General features: G+C 40.0%; 1 protein-coding gene and 1 long non-coding RNA gene across 3 annotated transcripts; one reads left to right on the forward strand and one right to left on the reverse strand.

Annotated features, from left to right (window-relative positions):
- Positions 1–476: 476 nt before the first annotated feature.
- LOC111955213 (uncharacterized) lies at positions 477–18056 on the forward strand. 2 transcript variants are annotated; one of them, XR_011474422.1, is made up of 2 exons: positions 477–932; positions 17165–18056. It is a non-coding gene; the product is annotated as an uncharacterized lncRNA (long non-coding RNA). The 2 variants fall into 2 exon arrangements; XR_011474421.1 differs by lacking the exon at positions 477–932 and adding an exon at positions 5967–6577.
- On the reverse strand, positions 2679–5641 carry LOC111955212 (homeobox protein Dlx6a). The gene is made up of 3 exons (XM_023975360.2): positions 4596–5641; positions 3753–3946; positions 2679–3442 (listed from the first exon to the last, which is right to left on the reverse strand). Exons 1-3 carry the CDS (start codon positions 4906–4908, stop codon positions 3200–3202), a joined length of 750 nt encoding a protein of 249 aa, XP_023831128.1. The 5' UTR covers positions 4909–5641; the 3' UTR covers positions 2679–3199.
- Positions 18057–20005: the final 1949 nt, after the last annotated feature.

Here is a 20005-nt window from a genome sequence, read left to right on the forward strand (position 1 = left end):
AAGAAACAATCACACACACACACACGCGCGCGCGCGCACACACACACACACACACACACACACACACACACACACACACACACACACACACACAGGGAGAGGACACGTTTACCACAAACTAAATCTGGCCTGGACACAAAATAATGTTGCGAAGCATCTGACCTAAGGATACACAATGCATAATAAACAATACACCAATGTTAACATGGTGTGCATGCAACTGAATGCCCGTCTCCTCTGATTTTCCCACGGACCTGACTGTKCTGGCTGAATATAGCCGTAGAAAACAACTAATGCACTTGGGAATGTTCAGCTGAAATCATTGTGCAAAAAATAAAATGGTTTGCTGAACGCTAATCCGAAACCTCGACGTAGTGCACGTGGTCCCATAATTACACTGCCAGTGCTCGAGAACTCTACGTTTGATTTTCATATTACTGTTTATGCCCCCTCCACCCCCCGTCCCCCAACACACACACACGCGCACGCACACACCATGCCATTATATCAAGAGCCACGTTAAATTCCAACTGAACATGTTCCACTCCCCTACAAATCGAGTCTAAATAATGACAGTTAGCTTTACTGGACAGCTTCAACCGTAACACTCAAAAATAATTATACTCCAGGATTAGGCCTCCATTATCATAATCTGGACATTGACAATTACCTATAATTTGCAAAGATGCGCTTGCTTCTTGATTGCAGAAGGCTTTTTTCTAGCTCACCATCACTAAACAGTGACAGTAATAACAGCTAATTTTGCAGGCAATATATAAGAGGTACCGGGGTGTTCAAGCACTTTCACACCTGGATATGCTTACTCAACCACGAGCACTAGAACCGTGTACTGTCGCAGACAGTGTTCCCATTCGAAGTCCAACCTTTTTGACCACTGCTAACACTATTGTAGGCTAAAGAATCATATGAAGGTAAGGCTGTTTTTTCTCTGTGAATCACTTGATGAAAGATTGTTGGATCCTTTCGTTTTAGAATTTTTAAATACCGATTGCATTCGTTTTGTATAGCCTAGGCTAAAGGTATTTAACCTACCTTATTCTAGGTTACATTTTGAATATATTCTTATATTTTTGTGATAAATAACCCATGTCTTACGCGCTAAATAAAACAACGACAATGGATCAAATCTGAGAAGCATGCATTCAACACTAGCCCGTAAATATTGACTTTCATTCTAGCCTATGTATTTGCCAGGCGTTTCGGACAATGTTATTTCCATAGGCCTATATGCAAAGAGAACCTTTGCCAATTCAGATTTCATCATCAATTGCAATCAAGAAGCCAAACTGATCAAATATGATCAGGTTATCCTGGAACATATTGCATCAATCTATATCTTGGCCAGAAAACCACACAGGAGTGTTGTCATCTCCCTCCCTCCCTCCCTTACCCCCCCTTTCTAGCGCTAGTTCTGATTTTCTCATTATGTCTTCTGTTCCCTCTGTCACTTCCAGCTGCTTTCTATCTGAGCTCTATATTTTTGTTCATATAATATTAATCAATTGACTTACATAATATTAAACATGTGCATTGTTTGAGCCTTTTCACAGTTCTGATGCACATTGACTCTTCCTATTGCAACGATTTTCAAAATATCCTTTAAAATGCATGACAGATTTATGACGATATAAGCTTATTTATTGTAAAAGCAAGTGATTTGCGGGCAGTCCTTTGGGTGTGAAAATACTTTGGTAGAAGAAATTCCGCACACCACGCACTTTTCTGCTTTACGAGTAACTCTCGGTAAATATAGGAACTTTTTAAGTGAAAGGTTGTTTACGAGAGTTTGGGCAATAAATCAAACTATATATATATATTTGCAAATATAGGCATATAGTTAAGTGGGGCCCATGCAGGTATACTGTGTGCCAGTGGGGCATCCACGATTTGACAGCTGCAGACACTTTCACATTCTTCTTTTCAACATTGTAATTTCAGATAATATCCCAACCGTTCACTGCTCTCAGCAATTTGTATATGAATAACCTAATAATTTCCCTCTTTTGTTCCGTCTGTGCTACCTCAAATCCAAATAAAGATGCCTTTTAGTATTAAAAGTGGTAGAAAATTACAGGTAATTATCTTTGACGGTAAAAACGTTGTAATCAGCGGGCTTGCATCAAAAATTACCCTAATTATGCCTGCATTTATGAGAATGGAAAAAAAGCCTCACTTGGATAAAACACATAAATTGTCCCAAATATCTCCTTCATATTGAACGGGACTGCAGCTGGATGCTTTGTTAAAGATCGATCCCGTGGAGCTTGGCATTTAGCGTCTTGCTTTAGGACAGGCAGAGAGGAGAAAAACATTTTGTCAATACTTCTAATAATTGAGGCAGAAAATCACAAGATTAACTGGACATGGAGCGACCATCTTTAGCGGGATAAATTGATAAAGCGGAACAGGGTAAGTTCATTTCCTCAAGTGTTGTTTAATGTATTTGACTATAGGCTATTTTGTTCGTTTGTAGTGCGTTGGACATTTATATTTTATGAAGAGGAAACATAGTGTTATGATGGATAGCCTGTAATATTTGAATGAAAAACCTATGGGACCTACATTTTAGACCGTCCATAGGACCTCGACAAGGAAGGGCTCATCAGTCATGTATGACATATATCAATCATGTTATCTTTCAGTACAAAACACGAAACTTTGTTTTAAGTCAAGGTTTACTCCATTTATGAAAGACAAAACATAAAAAGTGTATGTACAACTAAAATTGATGAATATATATACAGAGAGAATGCTTTGTTTTGCATGTTCGAGAAAAACACTCAGTCAAAGTGAAGTTTAGATTTCAACAATATAAGATGGCATAATGTTCAACCCGCAAGTGTACTCCATTCCGTGCCCAAGTGTTGGGCTAAATGTCAGTGATAGCCTATATTTGGTATATTGACAGTCAGATGTTGACATGAATGAAAGCATAACAAAGGCAATCCCACTGAACAGTCATTGGTAAGTTAATACGGTTAGTTCCTTTATCGTGTGTCATATCACAGAGACTTTGTCCCCAAGTATCCTTCACAAGCAGACCCTTTCGCCAAGGAATCTCTGTTCGAATGGGACAACACTTTTGTCTCGAGGCTGATGGAAATCAATTGTGCAGGTAAAACTATAAAGGTTCGAAAGTCTCGAGTCAGGCCTCGGGCCTCCCCGCCCTTTGCGCAGTCTATCTCTGCATTGTCTCTTGATGTGGGGAGGAGTACCAGTGAGAATAACCGGGCATGTAGCCGTTGGCCGCCATGTTTACTCCTTTGCTGGACGCTGAAACATCCCATATGGGAGGAATTGCTGGAGAGCGGGGAGACAGGCCGATGGAACTAGGCATAGTAGGGTCGCTCTCCTGCGGGTTGCCACCTGCCTTCAGCAGCTTCTTGAACTTTGACCTTTTATTCTGGAACCATATCTTTACCTGCACGAGATAACAGGAAGGCAACGGAAGACCAGATAACAGATAATGTTACAATCATTAAAATATGTATTAATTAACATGTTAATAAATAGGCTTATAGACCAATAGAAATGTTGAATATTATTAGAACATCTACAAGACAGTATTACAATGCAACACAACACCCAGAGCAATTGTTGGGTAGTAATAATAATAATACATGCTAATGATATATGCCTAATAATAATACGAGTAATACATGATAATAAATGGCTAATAATAATACCATAATTTATACCCTTCTGTATAATAATTCTTGTGTTGTAAATACCTGTGTCTGTGTTAGTCCGAGAGATGCAGCCAGCTCAGCGCGTTCTGGCAGGGCAAGGTATTGTGTTTGCTGGAAACGATGATTTAAAGCTTGAAGCTGCAAACTAGAATAAATCGTCCGAGGTTTGCGAATCTTCTTGCCTTTCCCGTTGAAACGAATTTCTCCGTTTTCAATCACTGTTGTTTTTTGCTGCTCTGCAACAAAAAAGGGCAATGTTAGTCCACTACATAAGACCAAAAATATTACACAACAAATTGTTAAGAATTCCCCAAAGCATGTTTTTTCATTTCGTAGATTATAATAAGTTCCAATTTAAATGGCTAAATAGGTCTATCTAATAAGGAAAATATGATACATTTAGTTATATTAAATCCAGACCACTAATACATATTCACATGTCACATTTGCTCAATCTGATTGTAATCATCCTTGAATCCTCTGTCATATTTAGGATATTGCTCATAATGACATGTCAATTAAATGCTAATTACAACTTTCAAAGCGAGTAGACCGCCTAATTCCAAGAATAATTCGTGAGGATTCGTCTTTTGTCATTATACCCCGTGCAAAGCATGGCCATAGAATGGGATCTGGGGGAGTGTTCTAAAGCAAGAGACACCATGAAATAAACATCGATGTAGAAAAAAAACGAGTCAACAGATAACATGTAATTCAGACACAATTTCAAAATTATTTCGAAATTCAATGATCTGCTGGACGTTTATTTGGCTTTATCTCGTTCTTGACCGATTTGATAAGAAATAAATAAGCATTCGCATTTTTATCGCTGTTCATGAAAACGACATTCAGCATATTTCTTCTCATGAATGGAAAGAGTCTTACCTGTGCCGTCTAACCTTGCCTGGCCGCCAGTTGTGTTGTTGTGGTAGGACGGCAGGTACGGGCTGTGGTGGGGGTGGCTCACGTAGGAGTACGGTAGCGACCTGTTGTAGGAATTTGTTCCGGAGTACGAAGAGTTATCGTGCTGATGGTGAGCTGGGTGCGACCCGGAATGGAGACAGTGCAGCGGGTAGTGGCTGGCGGCCATCGACGGAGAGCTCTGTTGTGAGTGAGACTGCTGACCAAACTCCATGAAAGCAGACTTTGACGAGTCCTGAGCCTCCAGACCGTCAGCCATCGTAGTCATGGTCATCATCAAATTTTCTACCTTGAGAGCACTCACCCCCTCTCTCAAGTCCAAATGGGTTCTCTCGCTGTGTTGTTGTCTCTCTCTCCTCAACGGACAGATATTGTCCCATTAACACCTGAATTTCTTAGTTTCTTCGATTTTTTTCCTCCTCTGATTTTCTCACTCGGTATGGCGCAAAGTTAAGCGCAAAGTTAAGGCAGAGATTTAAGGTGGATTCTGTTAAAATTGAATCCTTGCTTCCAGACTTGATGCAGACACTACAAGTAAAATGGTTTGTCTCCAAAGGGCAGCGCCTTCCGATTGGTCATTCAACCCAACGTCATCAGTTGTGTGCTTCACGGAGACTTCAGCGCAAGTTAACCCACCTTACCAACTCCCACCGCAGCCACAACTAGGATAACCTAAGTCCTACAGACAATAGTCAAACACAAGAAGCTTGTATAATAATTATAGAAGCCCTTTGGAATAGTCAATTTGTTTAAGGATGAATCCTCAACCCCAAATTACGCACAGCCCACGGTTTGATTTAGCCTAACGAACGAATATAATTTTGAACACACCGTATCACCACCCTGGAAATATACTGACACAATTTCCATACTGTCGTAATGATTAGGTTATTCAAAGAAAATGACATGCAACAAATCAACAAGATGACAACAACAATGCAGTCCTATTGCAGATAGGAAGAGTGGATGTCGTGGTTAACCGATTGTATCCTTTATTCAGTAGGCCTACACTCTTAGAAAAAAAGGTTCTGGATAGAACCTAAACGGGTTCTATTGCTTGCTTCATATATGGCACCCCTAAGTGTTCGATATAGAACCCCATGTGTTCTTCTTCACTGAACCAAAATTGGTTCCACATAGAACCCTTGGATTCCATATAGGGTTCTATATGGAACCAATTTCGGTTCTATATATAACCTAAAGGGGTGCCATATATGAAGCAAGCATAGAATCTTTTTTGGGTTCAATTCAGATACTTTTTTTCTAAGAGTGTATGAAATACATGCAAATTATACAGTTTGCGGTTTGGCAAAATCTGTTGCAATATAAACTATCAATGCAAATGCAATAAAACGGTCTTTAAATTTACTTTCACATAGGCACATTATTTCTTTTTTCATTATCGTCAACACGTTTTTTCCCAAAGTGTGGCATTAATTTATTTCAAAATGGTGATGAAAAGGCAATTATTGTCGCAATCATTTAAAACCAAAACCTCTTTGATTAAACACCACACATCATTCCAATTGGAGCTATAAAATTAAGACCATTTCGCCTGTAATGATTATGGACTGGGTTTATTTTGGGAAGGTGGAATAAAACTGTATATAGCATAAATTATCCCCTAATTATACGCCAGTGTCGCCTCAATTATCCTCTTATCAAAAATGGTTGTCTAAATGCAGCGTTTAGTTTCAATTTTCTCCCTTTCTATAACAAGAACTTGGTACCTTGCTATTATTGCCAGGCTTGTTATTTACTTTGTGGCATTTAAAAAGTGCACAACCCAGCCGGATAATCATTTTCCAGCAGTGGACCAAGCGAGAAGCACAGAGACAGTTGGTAGATATGAAATATATGAAATGCCTTTTGATATCGGATTTTAAACCAAGGCCTTCATAAAAAAACGAGACATTTTAGGATACCTCTATATGGACATCATAAAGGTAAGAGACCCCAGAGAAAGACACGTCTTCTGCATGATAGATTTGACAATWTTTCGTATTTTTCTTGGTAAAGGCTATATGGGGATTTATGTATTTATTCAGATAAATTAAATCAGTGCAATTCTTAGGAACCTAAATAAGGGAATTAGAACAGGCTTTACCTGAGATATAACAGCCTAGACGTCGCCATCCCTGAATGCCTCATCCCGAGTTTCACCTCAACACGCAGGACAGAAACCAGATCCATACCTTATCTAATCGGATTTGAATGGCACAAGCCAAACATTGAGGGGCTTTTCCGTGCTGTTGCTTCACTATCTCGGTACTTTATTAGTTAACACTTAAGATATTATAATTCATTACCTTTTGGAGAGACCGAAGCATCACCTACCTACCGTGACAGTTGTATGACCTCCGAACATGTTTTCTGTGAAATGTGGAAATGTAACGTATAGTGTCCCGCAGGCGTGATAGGAAGCTGTACACCAGTGGAGATTATTGAGGTGATGAAAATAATGAAAGATCACTGGATTTGTTTGTTTTAAATGTTCTGAGGACACAGTGTGATGATGGACGTAGGCTATCGTTTTTTTGGGGGAAACATAACATTTCAAATATGATGATGTGGTGCATTTATATTTCTAAGTAGTAAGCTATAAATGCAATGTACACAATTGCTATAATCATAATTTTTTTCAGATTAAGTATATTTGCTTATATTGATGCTGAACAATTTCATAAAGTATACATAGATACATTCATACATTCATACAGTACCAGTCAAAAGTTTGGACACACCTACTCATTCAAGATTTTTTCTTTATTTTTACTATTTTCTACTTTGTAGAATAATAGTGAAGATGTCATAACTATGACATAGCACATATGGAATCATGCATTAACTAAAAAAAGTGTTAAACAAATCAAAATATATTTTAGATTCTTCAAAGTAGCCACCCTTTGCCTTGATGGCAGCTTTGCACACTCTTGGCATTCTCTTAAACAGCTTCACCTGTAATGCTATTCCAACAGTCTTGAAGGATTTCCCACATATGCTGAGCACTTGTTGGCTGCTTTTCCTTCACTCTGTGGTCCAACTCATACCAAACCATCTCAACTGGGTTGAGGTTGGGTGATTGTGGAGGCCAGGTCAGCTGATGCAGCAGTCCATCATTCTCCTATTTGGTCACAGCCTGGAAGTGTGTTGGGTCATTGTCCTGTTGAAAAACAAATGATAGTCCCACTAAGCGCAAACCAGATGGGATGGCGTATCGCTGCAGAATCCTGTGGATGCCATGCTGGTTAAGTGTGCCTTGAATTCTAAATAAATCCCAGACTGTCACCAGCAAAGCTCCCCCACACCATCACACCTCCTCCTCCATGCTTCACGTTGGGAACCACACATTTGGTGATCATCCGTTCACATACTCTGCATCTCACAAAGACACGGCGGTTGGAACCAAAGATCTCAAATTTGGATTAATCAGACCAAAGGACAGATTTCCACCGGTCTAATGTCCATTACTTGTGTTTCTTGCCCCAATCAAATTTCTTCTTCTTCTTAGTGTCCTTTAGTAGTGGTTTATTTTCAGCAATTCTCCTCTGAACACTTGATGTTGAGAAACATTGAAGAAACATTCAAAGTTCTTGAAATGTTCTGGATTGACTGACCTTCATGTCTTAAAGTATTGATGGACTGTCATTTCTCTTTGCTTGTTTGAGCTGTTCTCGCCATAATATGGACTTGGTATTTAACCAAATAGGGCTATCTTCTGTATACCACACCTACCTTGTCACAACACAACGTATTGGCTCAAAGCATTAAGAAGGAAAGAAATTCCACAAATAAACTTTTAACAAGGCACTCCTGTTAATTGAAATGCATTCCAGGTAACTACCTCATGAAGCTGGTTGAGAGAATGCCAAGAGTGTGCAAAGCTGCCATCAAGGCAAAGGGTGGCTACATCGAAGAATCTAAAATCTAAAATATATTTTGATTTGTTTAACACTTTTTTGGTTACTAGATGATTCCACATGTGTTATATCTGATGTCTTCACTATTATTCTACAGTGTAGAAAATAGTAAAATAAAGAAAAACCCTTGAATTATTAGGTGTGTCCAAACTTTTGACTGGTACTGTACATACATACACAGCTAGATCACCTGTGATACAAATCAGTATTCGACGTCCATCCATGTCTGAGGACCTCGGGCGATGACGTGGAAACCGGCCACTAGGGGCAACAGTGAGTGCTGTTACCTTCAAGTAGGGTTCGGTTTTGCTAGGGCCTTGTGGACGGGGATGGTGGATGGGCACAAGCATCTGCCTCTGATTCCAACATTTTGAGTTAATGCCTAAGCTTAAAATTAAACACTTCGAAATTTGACATTTGGAACAAATTTGAAATTTGACATTTGAGAAACATGGATGAATTTCTAATTCTGACATGAGACTGTGAGAATACTCTTGGCATACGTACATAGCTACATACTCACATACATGTAAAAAATAGATAGGCATAGTTACATATGTTGCTCTCTTTTCAATACCTAAATGGCTATAGCTATTTCTATTTTGGGGCCTAATTCAGGGGAGATTATGCCTCAAATTGACCAAATGTTTATATTATAATGATCAAATGGCAGCTATGAAAAAATATTTTAGCTTTGGGCTGAGTAGTAGGTGATTGACCTTCAGCTTGAAATCAATGGTTGTGATGATTTACAGAAGTGGTCTTTAATTCAAGCTGTCCTACAAACGGTAATAGATCACTCTCTAAAATCACTCAAACGTCAAACCACTGGGAATAGGCATGGATTCCTAAACTGCAACTGCATGAGTTACTTGCACAAAAAGTCTGCCTTTTAGAGAAACATAATGCACAATATGAATAGCCTATACAACACATTTTAAAATAAATACTATAGCCTACTAATAATAATACTAATACTACAAATATTAATACTACTATGACTAATAATAATAATAACAGTGGTTACTATCAAACATTATTACTGAGGTAAAGGCCTATTGCCTTATAAGTCTCTTCGAACAGGAACTGTGTGTGTGTGTGTGTGTGTGTGTGTGTGTGTGTGTGTGTGTGTGTGTGTGTGTGTGTGTGTGTGTGTGTGTGTGTGTGTTTGTGTGTGTGTGAATGCGTGCATGTGTGTATGACTATGGCTGCCTGTCTTTATGCTAGCCTGTCGCATCTGTGTGTGTCTGCGCGCGTGTGTGTGTCTGTGTCTGTATGTCTTTGAGTCACATGTGTTTGTGACGATTTTCTCTGTGTTGAACATATCGACATATGTTTAATCGTAATTGAGCGTTAACATGTAGCCCGCAGAAAACACATTCATATCTCTGCAGAGATATATGTATGCAATGTCACCTCCTTGATTGTAGAGCTCTGTTTTCATAAACGTTTGGGACGTGGGGACTTGCCAGTCTAGTCCAGCAGAAGCATTTAAAAGTGTCTCTCTTCTCCAGAACTCAAACCCATAGGCTCTTCACAGACTTACAGGCGTCGATGGATTTCCACCGCTACTTTGTGTGGGAAGTGGCGAGGGGAAAGCGAACGCAGATAGATACCACACGCAGCTGTCTTAGATGGGTCACCGAAACACAGCTGTCTAACGAGGGTCACCGACCGTAATATCCATCAGAAGGGGAGCAATGAGCATCCACAGTCCCCCAAACATCACCAAACGGCGTTCCTTGTTTGCTCATAGCAGAGCTAGGCTAACCCTTCACCAAAACCTACGCACTTTTACGCACAACGACTCTGCGTAAAAGTTTGGAACGTAAATCATCCAGGCATCCATATAGASTATACAGTATTACGGTCACAATAACAAAACATTGCTGTTTATTTACATGTTAAAATGAATAGGCTACACCAGGGATGGGCAGCTGGCGGTGAAAGCCCTCGGATCAACCCCCCAGCAAAAAAGCTATAAATGTTCCTCTCCACCCATGGCGAAATGAGTATAATTGCACGAAATYAACTCTAAAACTTAAAAATGTGCATGAAATGAATTATAAAATTGCTATATTTTCTCTCCGCCCCATGGAAAAATGTATAGAATTGCCGCAAAACAGCAACATTTTTTCTACACTTAATGGCAAAATGTGTAGATTTGGACGAAATCAACTCTACAACTTAAATATTTTGAGCAACTGCGGCCCCTCATGAGTTCAGATATTTTTGTGTCCTCCAACCCCATCAAAGTTGCCCATCCCTGTGTTACACTCACTGATCTGACTCATTTCAATTGAAGCCAAGGGATCTTTCTCAATCATCAGAATCATATAATACAAGGAAGACTCAACCCAAACATTACGATTTCTATAATAGCATAACAGCAGGATAGGTAGGTGAAGGTATAGGCTACAACTAGGGACTGACTGGCAATTAGTGTGGTCGAAAAAAAACTAGTTTTGGCCTCAATTATTAAACATTAACAAGGAGCTGCACCATTACCCTCTGTAGTCAAATTGATTTTATTCAACACAGTCCAAACTACTGCACTAAAAGGTGACTCACACACACAAACCACATTTTCTAATTAAGCTCGCCTGTTTCTTCTTCTCGCCATCTCTGGAAACACTCGATGTTTACTTTTTTAATGATTACTCCGTTGACTGAAACAGCCTGAAGCTAAGACCGATCTTTGGAAACGAACGAACAACTAAGAAACACCAATAAAGCGATTTTCTGATCATTTTCTCCAAATTGTGAATGACCGAAACACTCAGAATACATTGTTTTGTTGAGGTTATTCATGGTCAATATGAGAAAGTGGTCACTACATGAACACCATTTGTTAGGTGCCAACCCAACATCTAAAAAACAAGCATTTTTCCCAAATGAATTTATCATGAGGTTGACTTTCTCCCTGATGGTTTATATCAAGTGAATGTCTATCTAATAGTAAACACATAGCCTATACTGAGGATAAACATTTACTTATTGTGATGGTCATATTGGTTATGCAAATACAAACCCATCTCACAATATGGCCTAACGTTATTTGCATAGTGTTTTTTACAGGAAGAGCATAATGAGTCAGGCCTATCACTAATTTACAAATTGGTCGATTTATTCCACCAAGATGTCTACGCAGCAATTAATCGTAATTATGCTGCTGGCTGAGCCGAACACCTTTTATCTTCGACGGGGACAAATAAGAACACTGTGGCTTCCCTCTTGATGCGTTTTCTCTCTCTCGACTTAATGCGCGGCATTATTAGGTCTGACAGCACACAGCTCGGGTTTGAAGGAGAGGATTTCCCCGAGAGATGACAGACAGGAAGGCCAGCAATCATGTGTTTTTTTTTATCAGAATGTACTGTTCGATGCCGTTTATCCCTGATGATAGAAAAGTGTTATGTTGCCAGGACGCTGCTGTCGAAATAGAGGGCAAGAGCAACATTTCCATTTTCCAGTTTGAAAGCCATTAAAATGAATTAGTAAAATGGGAGGAAGAAGTCCTCCTGGTAAACAAAGGGGGACAAACAAAGATTCCTTTTCTTGCCGTGAGCCATTTTTTCATTTCGTAATTTTTTCGTTTGCAGCCACAGCGGTAAGGCCTTCGGTTTAACACTTGCAAATCACATATCCTTCTAATATACTTCAAAGGCAATAGCTAAATTATTTCCAAACCTCCTGAAATATAATTGGTGTTATATGTCTTTTATCCTCTATATCCATACTGTAAATATACATTTTTTTGCCATTCTTGAAGAATAGTAAGCATGCATAGCCTAGTACGTGCAACTTACAAATGTCAACAATAAATGCAATGACATATTTTGGGTTAAAAAAATCCTATGTGTGCGAAAATCCTAGAACTGTCAATGGTGCCCTAAACGTCACGGCTACATTCATATTTTAATGCCTCAATAGTGTTATCACTGTTGTAGTCTACATCCCAAAACAATATATACATATTCACAATTTCACATATATTCACATAGAATTGCTATCGAATACATTATTTTCTATTAATATAGGCTAATTATTTTATACATAACATTAACATCAGAATTATTACACTGTATTATGACATTATTACATATTGTTGTTAGCTCCTGCACGCAAACGGCAAAACGCACACACACACACACCACACACACACACCACACACACACACACACACACACACACACACACACACACACACACACACACACACACACACACACACACACACACACACACGGACACGGGTGACAAAGCAGAAATCATGTGACAATAACAGGCCTATTTGCATGTAGGCTCCCCGTGTAAACGTTTTCCTGGTTTGAGTTTAGGCTAATATGGTGCTGCAACTGATCATATTTGAAGAACCCTTTAATCCGCGCAGACTACGATACTGCACCTTTGATCTTCAACTATAAAACAAAAAAATCTACATATTCATCTCGGAGATCCCGCGGCGGGGCCTTCCACTGAAGAGGAGTTATTGTGCATATTTGAGTCTGAACAGGCAGGTGGCTATAACTCCAACAGGGTATTCTTATAAAGTTGTCCGCAATGCCATCTCTACTCCATACTGCGATGTATTACAATCACTGGAGTGTATTAATAGTTAATACACTGTGCAGCATGGCTCACGGTGCGAGAGACAATACTTCTATGACAAATCATGGGATGCTAAATTGGGGTCATGAGCTGGTAATTCACGAGATAGATAGATCAGTGCACACTTTGGGGTTTGATAAAGTAAGGTCTGCTGTCCTCATCTCAGAAAATAGAAGTAATTACATTTTTAGTAAATACAAAACAAACGAATGGGTAACAAACGTTGGGAAGATGGATATGGAAAACTATGAAACATATTTATGCAATTTAGTTGATGGGGACTGGGATAGTGCACATAAATAAATCAACAGTTTTCACATCAGTGTGCTGTAGTTTAAAAACAAAACAACTAGGCCCAATTCACAGTTGCTGGGCAGGTAAAAAAACAACAACAAAAAACATTTAAAACCTTTAAATTCTCACTAGAAAGTTATCATAATCAGTTTTTCATCATATTCAGAATTTAGCTAAATTCTGATATGACTGAGTTGCTTGTGCATGCATGTCGACTGGTGGGTAAAATCCTCTAGCCTGCACCACGCTGTTGTGGGTAAAGTAATCTACATCACGCTGTAACCACTGGAAGGGATAAGTGAACGGATGTAATGTAAAAAACCTCAGACCTAATGATATATGTGGCATACAGTACGGAACATAAACATATTACACTATTCAGTAGAGAGGATAACGGCTAACAGACCGTTATGCAAAATTACTATGAGAATCGCATTTCTGTACATTTTCAGAAAAAAAGGAGCCTACAATGCGTTTCTAAAAAGTAAAATAAGGAATATTCCTGTGGTTGGGAAAGGCTTACATTTGAATAACATCGAAAATGAAAAATATTTCAACAAAATTGAGAGAAATTAAAATCCTTGATGCAACAGAACCAACGGCACATTGCAGTTGGACAGAACAGGAGTTGCACCTAGCAGAAAACACAATTCACAATCAAATTTGAGCAAATTGACCTACATTTGCTTAAACAAGAGAACTTGCACTGACTAAAGTGGGAACCATTGAGGAAGTGGCACACACAATGCATTTATGCCTATAACAAAAGGAGCATGTAATTTAAGAGCACAGAGTGACCTGAGGCGGAAAAAAGCAAAGAAAAAAAATTCACACCTGGTCATGTGCACTGTGACTGACAGCCCAACTCATTCACTGGGCTGCCATGGTTCTCATAAAAACGACAATGCAGGAGTTGTCAGATTATATTTCCTAACTATTGTCTACACCGCCCCCCAAAACACCTACCTGAAACTGCATTTTGAACAAGGAGTTTACTCATGGCCAATGTTTTGAAAGCTGAATTAAAGTTACCATGGCTTTGATTGCAAAATGCATTTATTGTTTTCACGTACATTCTAGGAGAAATAGTCTTATTTGTCCATATCCCAATGCTACAGTAAAATGCTAAATATACATTTTCCTAAAAGACATAAGCCACAACAAAATGGATGGAGATGACAATACATTAATATACAGCCTAATATTCCTCTTTATAGAGGTGGGTTAACTGGACTCAACAGGATCTGGAGAAAATATGTTCAATCGAGTTTAAGGTTTTGTCGTTCATTAACTGAATGAACAACAGAGGCAAAATTCAATATGAAATAGTTTGGGGAATGGCCTCATCTCCGAGCTCGGAGCCAGATGCTGTTATGGCAGGTAGTCCTATGAGGGGCAGCTGGCATCCAATCCCCCCGCGCTGGGAGGAAGGAGTTCCAGTGATGGGCCTTAGCTGGTGATGGTGGTGGGGAGGTGGAGGGTTGTCGGTTTCTTTTCCTGTAATGCAGCAAGTAAGAAAACATGGGTAAATTTGACATATAAATACATTCCAAGATTTATGGCCATTGGTTGAGAGAGAGAAAGGTGATAATTGCAAAAGTGTGACCATTGGATAAACAGCAAGTGTGAGGAATGCACATTATTGTGCCTTGCTTATAGGGTAGATAAGGTAATATAGGTGAATGACATTCTGCACGTGGCTAATATTAAAAGAGGAAGAGAGACTTGATGCTATGCAGATGATAACGTTTGTAAACACTTATGTACTTATGTATGCCACAATGCCTGTAGAATAGGAAACTATGTTCATTATGTTATGCCTTACTGTATGAAGCTAAAGTGAGCTAGCCATTCAGACCAGCCTTACTGTATGAAGTTACAGCGAGCTAGCCATTCTGATCAGCCTTACTGTATGAAGTTACAGCGAGCTAGCCATTCAGACCAGCCTTACTGTATGAAGTTACAGCGAGCTAGCCATTCAGACCAGCCTTACTGTATGAAGTTAAAGCGAGCTAGCCGTTCAGACTAGCCTTACTGAATGAAGCTAAAGCGAGCTAGCCATTCTGACCAGCCTTACTGAATGAAGCTAAAGCGAGCTAGCCATTCAGACCAGCCTTACTGAATGAAGCTAAAGCGAGCTAGCCATTCTGACCAGCCTTACTGTATGAAGTTAAAGTGAGCTAGCCATTCAGACCAGRCTAACTGTATGAAGTTAAAGCGAGCTAGCCATTCAGACCAGCCTTGCTGAATGAAGCTAAAGCGAGCTAGCCATTCAGACCAGCCTTACTGAATGAAGTTACAGCGAGCTAGCCATTCKYACCAGCCTWACTGTATGAAGTTAAAGCGAGCTAGCCATTCAGACCAGCCTTACTGAATGAAGTTACAGCGAGCTAGCCATTCAGACCAGCCTTACTGAATGAAGTTACAGCGAGCTAGCCATTCCAACCAGCCTTACTACTGATTGAACCATTATAAACTACATTTGACTTTCGGAGCTCTGGATCACAGAATAAGGAGGGCATTGGTTTTATGGTCACTCTGGAATTGCTAGCCATATCATTTAGTTATTAATGCATTGCCTTAGTACCCAAGCTCTTATTTCCATTAGTTTCAACTGCCATTTTCAAGTTGAGGGTTTTAGACTTTTAGACTTCTGGCCATTTGACCCAACTAGCCAATCATTGTGATCAGTGTGCTTTGAAATGCAACAAACTTCACCAAAGGGCTCATTAAAAAATACTCAAAAGAGACTGAATGGGTGCTTAACTAAGGACCAAAGACCTTAAATCATGACTACGATTACCCAAAAGTCAATGATGCAACAACAACCAAAAATGACTCATTCACCTCTCTCATATCAAATATTTCAATACTACATACATGTAGCTATGACACCATTGGTCTCCATTGGGTTGAAACATGAGTGGTTGCATTGGATCAACCTGCAAACTAGATACTATCTTGATGCATTCAACAAATTGGTGACCCTCTGTCTTTGTATTCAGAGTGGGGTATACTGTATTATATAACCTGTAAAGCTAATATCAGTCCAGCTAGATGTAAAGAAAGCCAGCCAACTTCTGATATGGAGTAGGAGTAAGCTATGTCTAACCACATTTATTAGGGCTGGTTGTTTTTCCTGTCACGTGAGTACTGTCATCATGATGGCAATCACGTCCAATTGCAGCTTCAATCATGAAATCTTTAGAAGTCAGAGTGTTTTCACATTTTCTTAAATGAATTGACCGTTTTACAAAATAAATATTGAGCACAACTCCACTTGAATTTGAACAAGAACAATGAGGGGTGAAATCGTTACGGGAAATGCAATGATTGAAATGGAACAAAGACATTTTGTTGTTTCAATATCATGACATAAGAAGATAAATGGCAAATACTTCAATCAAATTGTATGATTAACCGTTTGTATTGCATTTCCCGCTCCTCATTGTTGTTTCACCATCTCTCCACTCTCTCTTCTCTCCGTTTCAACCCTGGAATGTTTTTAATTACTTCTACCCCACTACCACCACAACTGCCTGTCACCCTCCACAACCCTATATTTCTCTTTCTCTTCATCACCCAATCCTCCTATCCCTCTCTTTTCTCCCATCTCCATCCTATTTCTCTTCCAACCACCCCCTCATCCCCCTCTCAATCTCCTCCACCTCACTTTGCCCCCCCTTTCTCTCTCCCACTCTCACCCAGACCTCCTCGCCCCCCACTCCCTCTCTCGCTCTCTCACTCCATCCCCCACCCTCCCCCACCCCCTCTCTCTCTTGTTGGTTTCCACAGCTGTATAGAGTGAGGGGAGAGATGACCGACCAGAGAATTGGCCCTTCGGAGAGCGGCGGGCCATCCTGGTGCTATTAGGCTCGTGGCTAATAATAGGTGTTTCAGTCCAGGGAGGAGATCAATCAGTGGGAATCATGGGGAATGTTCGGCGCAGCGCTTTTACACATCAGCCCAGATGGATGAAATTACACTTGTCTGTTTTTAGTTGCATTACTCCCAAATTGGTTGTCTACTTTTTTTCTCTCACTTATTCTCTCTCTGCCTCTCCGTCCTTCCTCTCTCTCTTTCTTTCTCCACTCATTCATGTGTCACTGGGCTACTAAAAGGATTCAGGCGCAAAATTCCCTGTCATTTTTGTCTTGTCCTTTGCTTAGCCGCACTCTCTTTCTCGATTCTCTGTCACTTGCATATGGACTTAGCTGACATCACTTGAGGTCTCGTCTTATATGTTGTTTTACTTCCAGTGATTGGGCTGGGTTATGTGCAATGTTATTCTTTGTAAAAATGATTTTTTTGGTAAAAAATAAAATTATTTTCACAGTGAAAGGATAAGTATTGAATACCTGAATAATGAGTAATAAATACCCTTATTTCAGTACACATTTGAATGCAATATTGCGTCTATTCTACTACCACATATACTTTCAATCTATTTGTGTAGGCCTGTGTAGAATGAAGACAAACTATTTTCTGACATGCTTTTTCTTTTAATAATATTACAGCTCCTGAAATGCATTGAATGTAATATTTAATATTTCAATCTAATTGTATTAAATCTAAATAAATAGTTCAGAAAAGAATGTGATACTCAGTTCTCTTTACTAAGACTGGGCATGTTGGGGCCGTGTGTTCTGTGGTTCTATACGTAAACAAAGACAACAGTGGTGCAATGGAAGCAGCCTCTGAGGACTCTTGACTGGAACCAAAGGACAACTCCAAAGGTACTATACATTATGCATACCAATGGTAGAGACATAACAATGAAGATAGACCAATATCAGGTACACACAAAGATGGAGATATACTGTATATTACTTCCTCTATCCCTGTAGAGGGAGAACAACTCTCTTGATATTCATGAAGTGGAAGTATGCGTGCTATGCCATGTGTCATTTCCAGCCTCCCCATACTCCGACCTTTACAGAATGTTCAGTGGCAGCTCGGGGCAGTCAGAGAGGTGAAGTACTGAGGGCTCATTTGAAGGCAGTGCATAACAGCTATTTGTGTCACTGATTTCCACCTTTGAACGTTTGACAGCCTGAAATGTTTAGTGTTTACAATAGCTCCCTAGCAACTTGTCTTGAAGTTGACAATTTCCCCGCTGATGTGTCTCTCTCCTTGTCAGCATTTTGATACTGATAACTTAAAGAAACTGAGCCGTTGCTTACTGTATGTGAGGGGAAATGATAACTATAGCCTACCATCGTCACACCGGCATGACAATCCCGGTGAGAAGGCACTCCGTAAAGTAACTACTCTAAATAGGCTTGCAGGGGGGACGTTTTCCACCATTAGAAAATCAATAGCGGCCTTCTGTGTCGGGTCTCAATGCCTACAGAGAGAACCCCTGATTTGGAGATGTTCCTCTGTATCTGATTGCACAACACAGAGAGAGAGATTTCTGCATCACTGAGAACACTGTCCACAGAAAGAGTCCTTTGACTGAAAGCTTCGGTGACCAGGGGGATGAAATCATCGCCCTCTCAGAGAGTGTCTCCTTAGCAACGGGGAGAGAATTAACATTGACATCCTGACTTCCAAGCAAAACTAAGCTTCTGCTAGTTGAGATTTCCTTGGTGAGCATAAGTGATGTTCAAAAAGCCGACATAAAAGACACACATGTCTTCCATTTATATTGAAATTAGTTTTATCTCTGTTGTGTGCTGGAGTGAATACAGAGAGTCTTAATGTATGTATTTTGCTCATTCTACTGTGTCTCACATTTCCCCGGCTCTCCTCTGTGACACCGTGTTTGCCTCCCACTGCGGTAAACACGACGTCGCTATGATAGTGAATGCATTTCAGAGAGCTCAAAACACCACCGCTGGTGAGACGACACTCCTTATCTCACAGACCACACGCACACACGCGCATACACACACACATGCACTCACACACGACAGCAGCATTTCCCAGGGCCTCTGAGGCATCCTGGTCTCCTACTGTTGCAGGGGCTTATTCTGTCATCACCAGGCAGGAAATAGGGCTGGCGGCCGTCTGCCTGGGGAGAGCTTTGGCAACGCAGACCAGAAGCTAGCTGTTTTGGTTAATAAAAATTAAGCACAAATTGTGTGTTGCTTGTAGACCCTATGCAAAGGAAGAACAGCGAGGTGCTTCCTCCCATTAAGATCTAGGCTGCCAGGCAGGGAGAATAGTGTGGAAGGCAGCTAAAGTAACCGTGGATACATTAAAAAGTAATGAGGAAACATGGAGAAGAGGGTCAGAGGTCATCGCTTGGCTCCAGAGGCCTGGCGGCGGAAAGCTTTCAACAGCGTTACGCGATGGGCTTGTCCTCCTCATTTGAAGAGTGAGGGAGAGGTAGAGGTCAACAATGTTACACATAGCAACAGTTGCTAAGACTAGCTATGAGAGAGGCTTATTCAGTTTTTGTAATATGCACAGTTACCGCTATATCATCTGAGCTAGTATGAATAGGCGGATAGAACTAATGGGGCTGTTTTGTATATCAATTATCATCACATTTGTGACAATATCACATAATTTGCTAATTATCATAATATGCCCCAAACTTCA

The sequence above is a fragment of the Salvelinus sp. IW2-2015 genome, linkage group LG30, assembly GCF_002910315.2.
Source record: "Salvelinus sp. IW2-2015 linkage group LG30, ASM291031v2, whole genome shotgun sequence".
NCBI classification, from domain to species: domain Eukaryota; kingdom Metazoa; phylum Chordata; class Actinopteri; order Salmoniformes; family Salmonidae; genus Salvelinus; species Salvelinus sp. IW2-2015.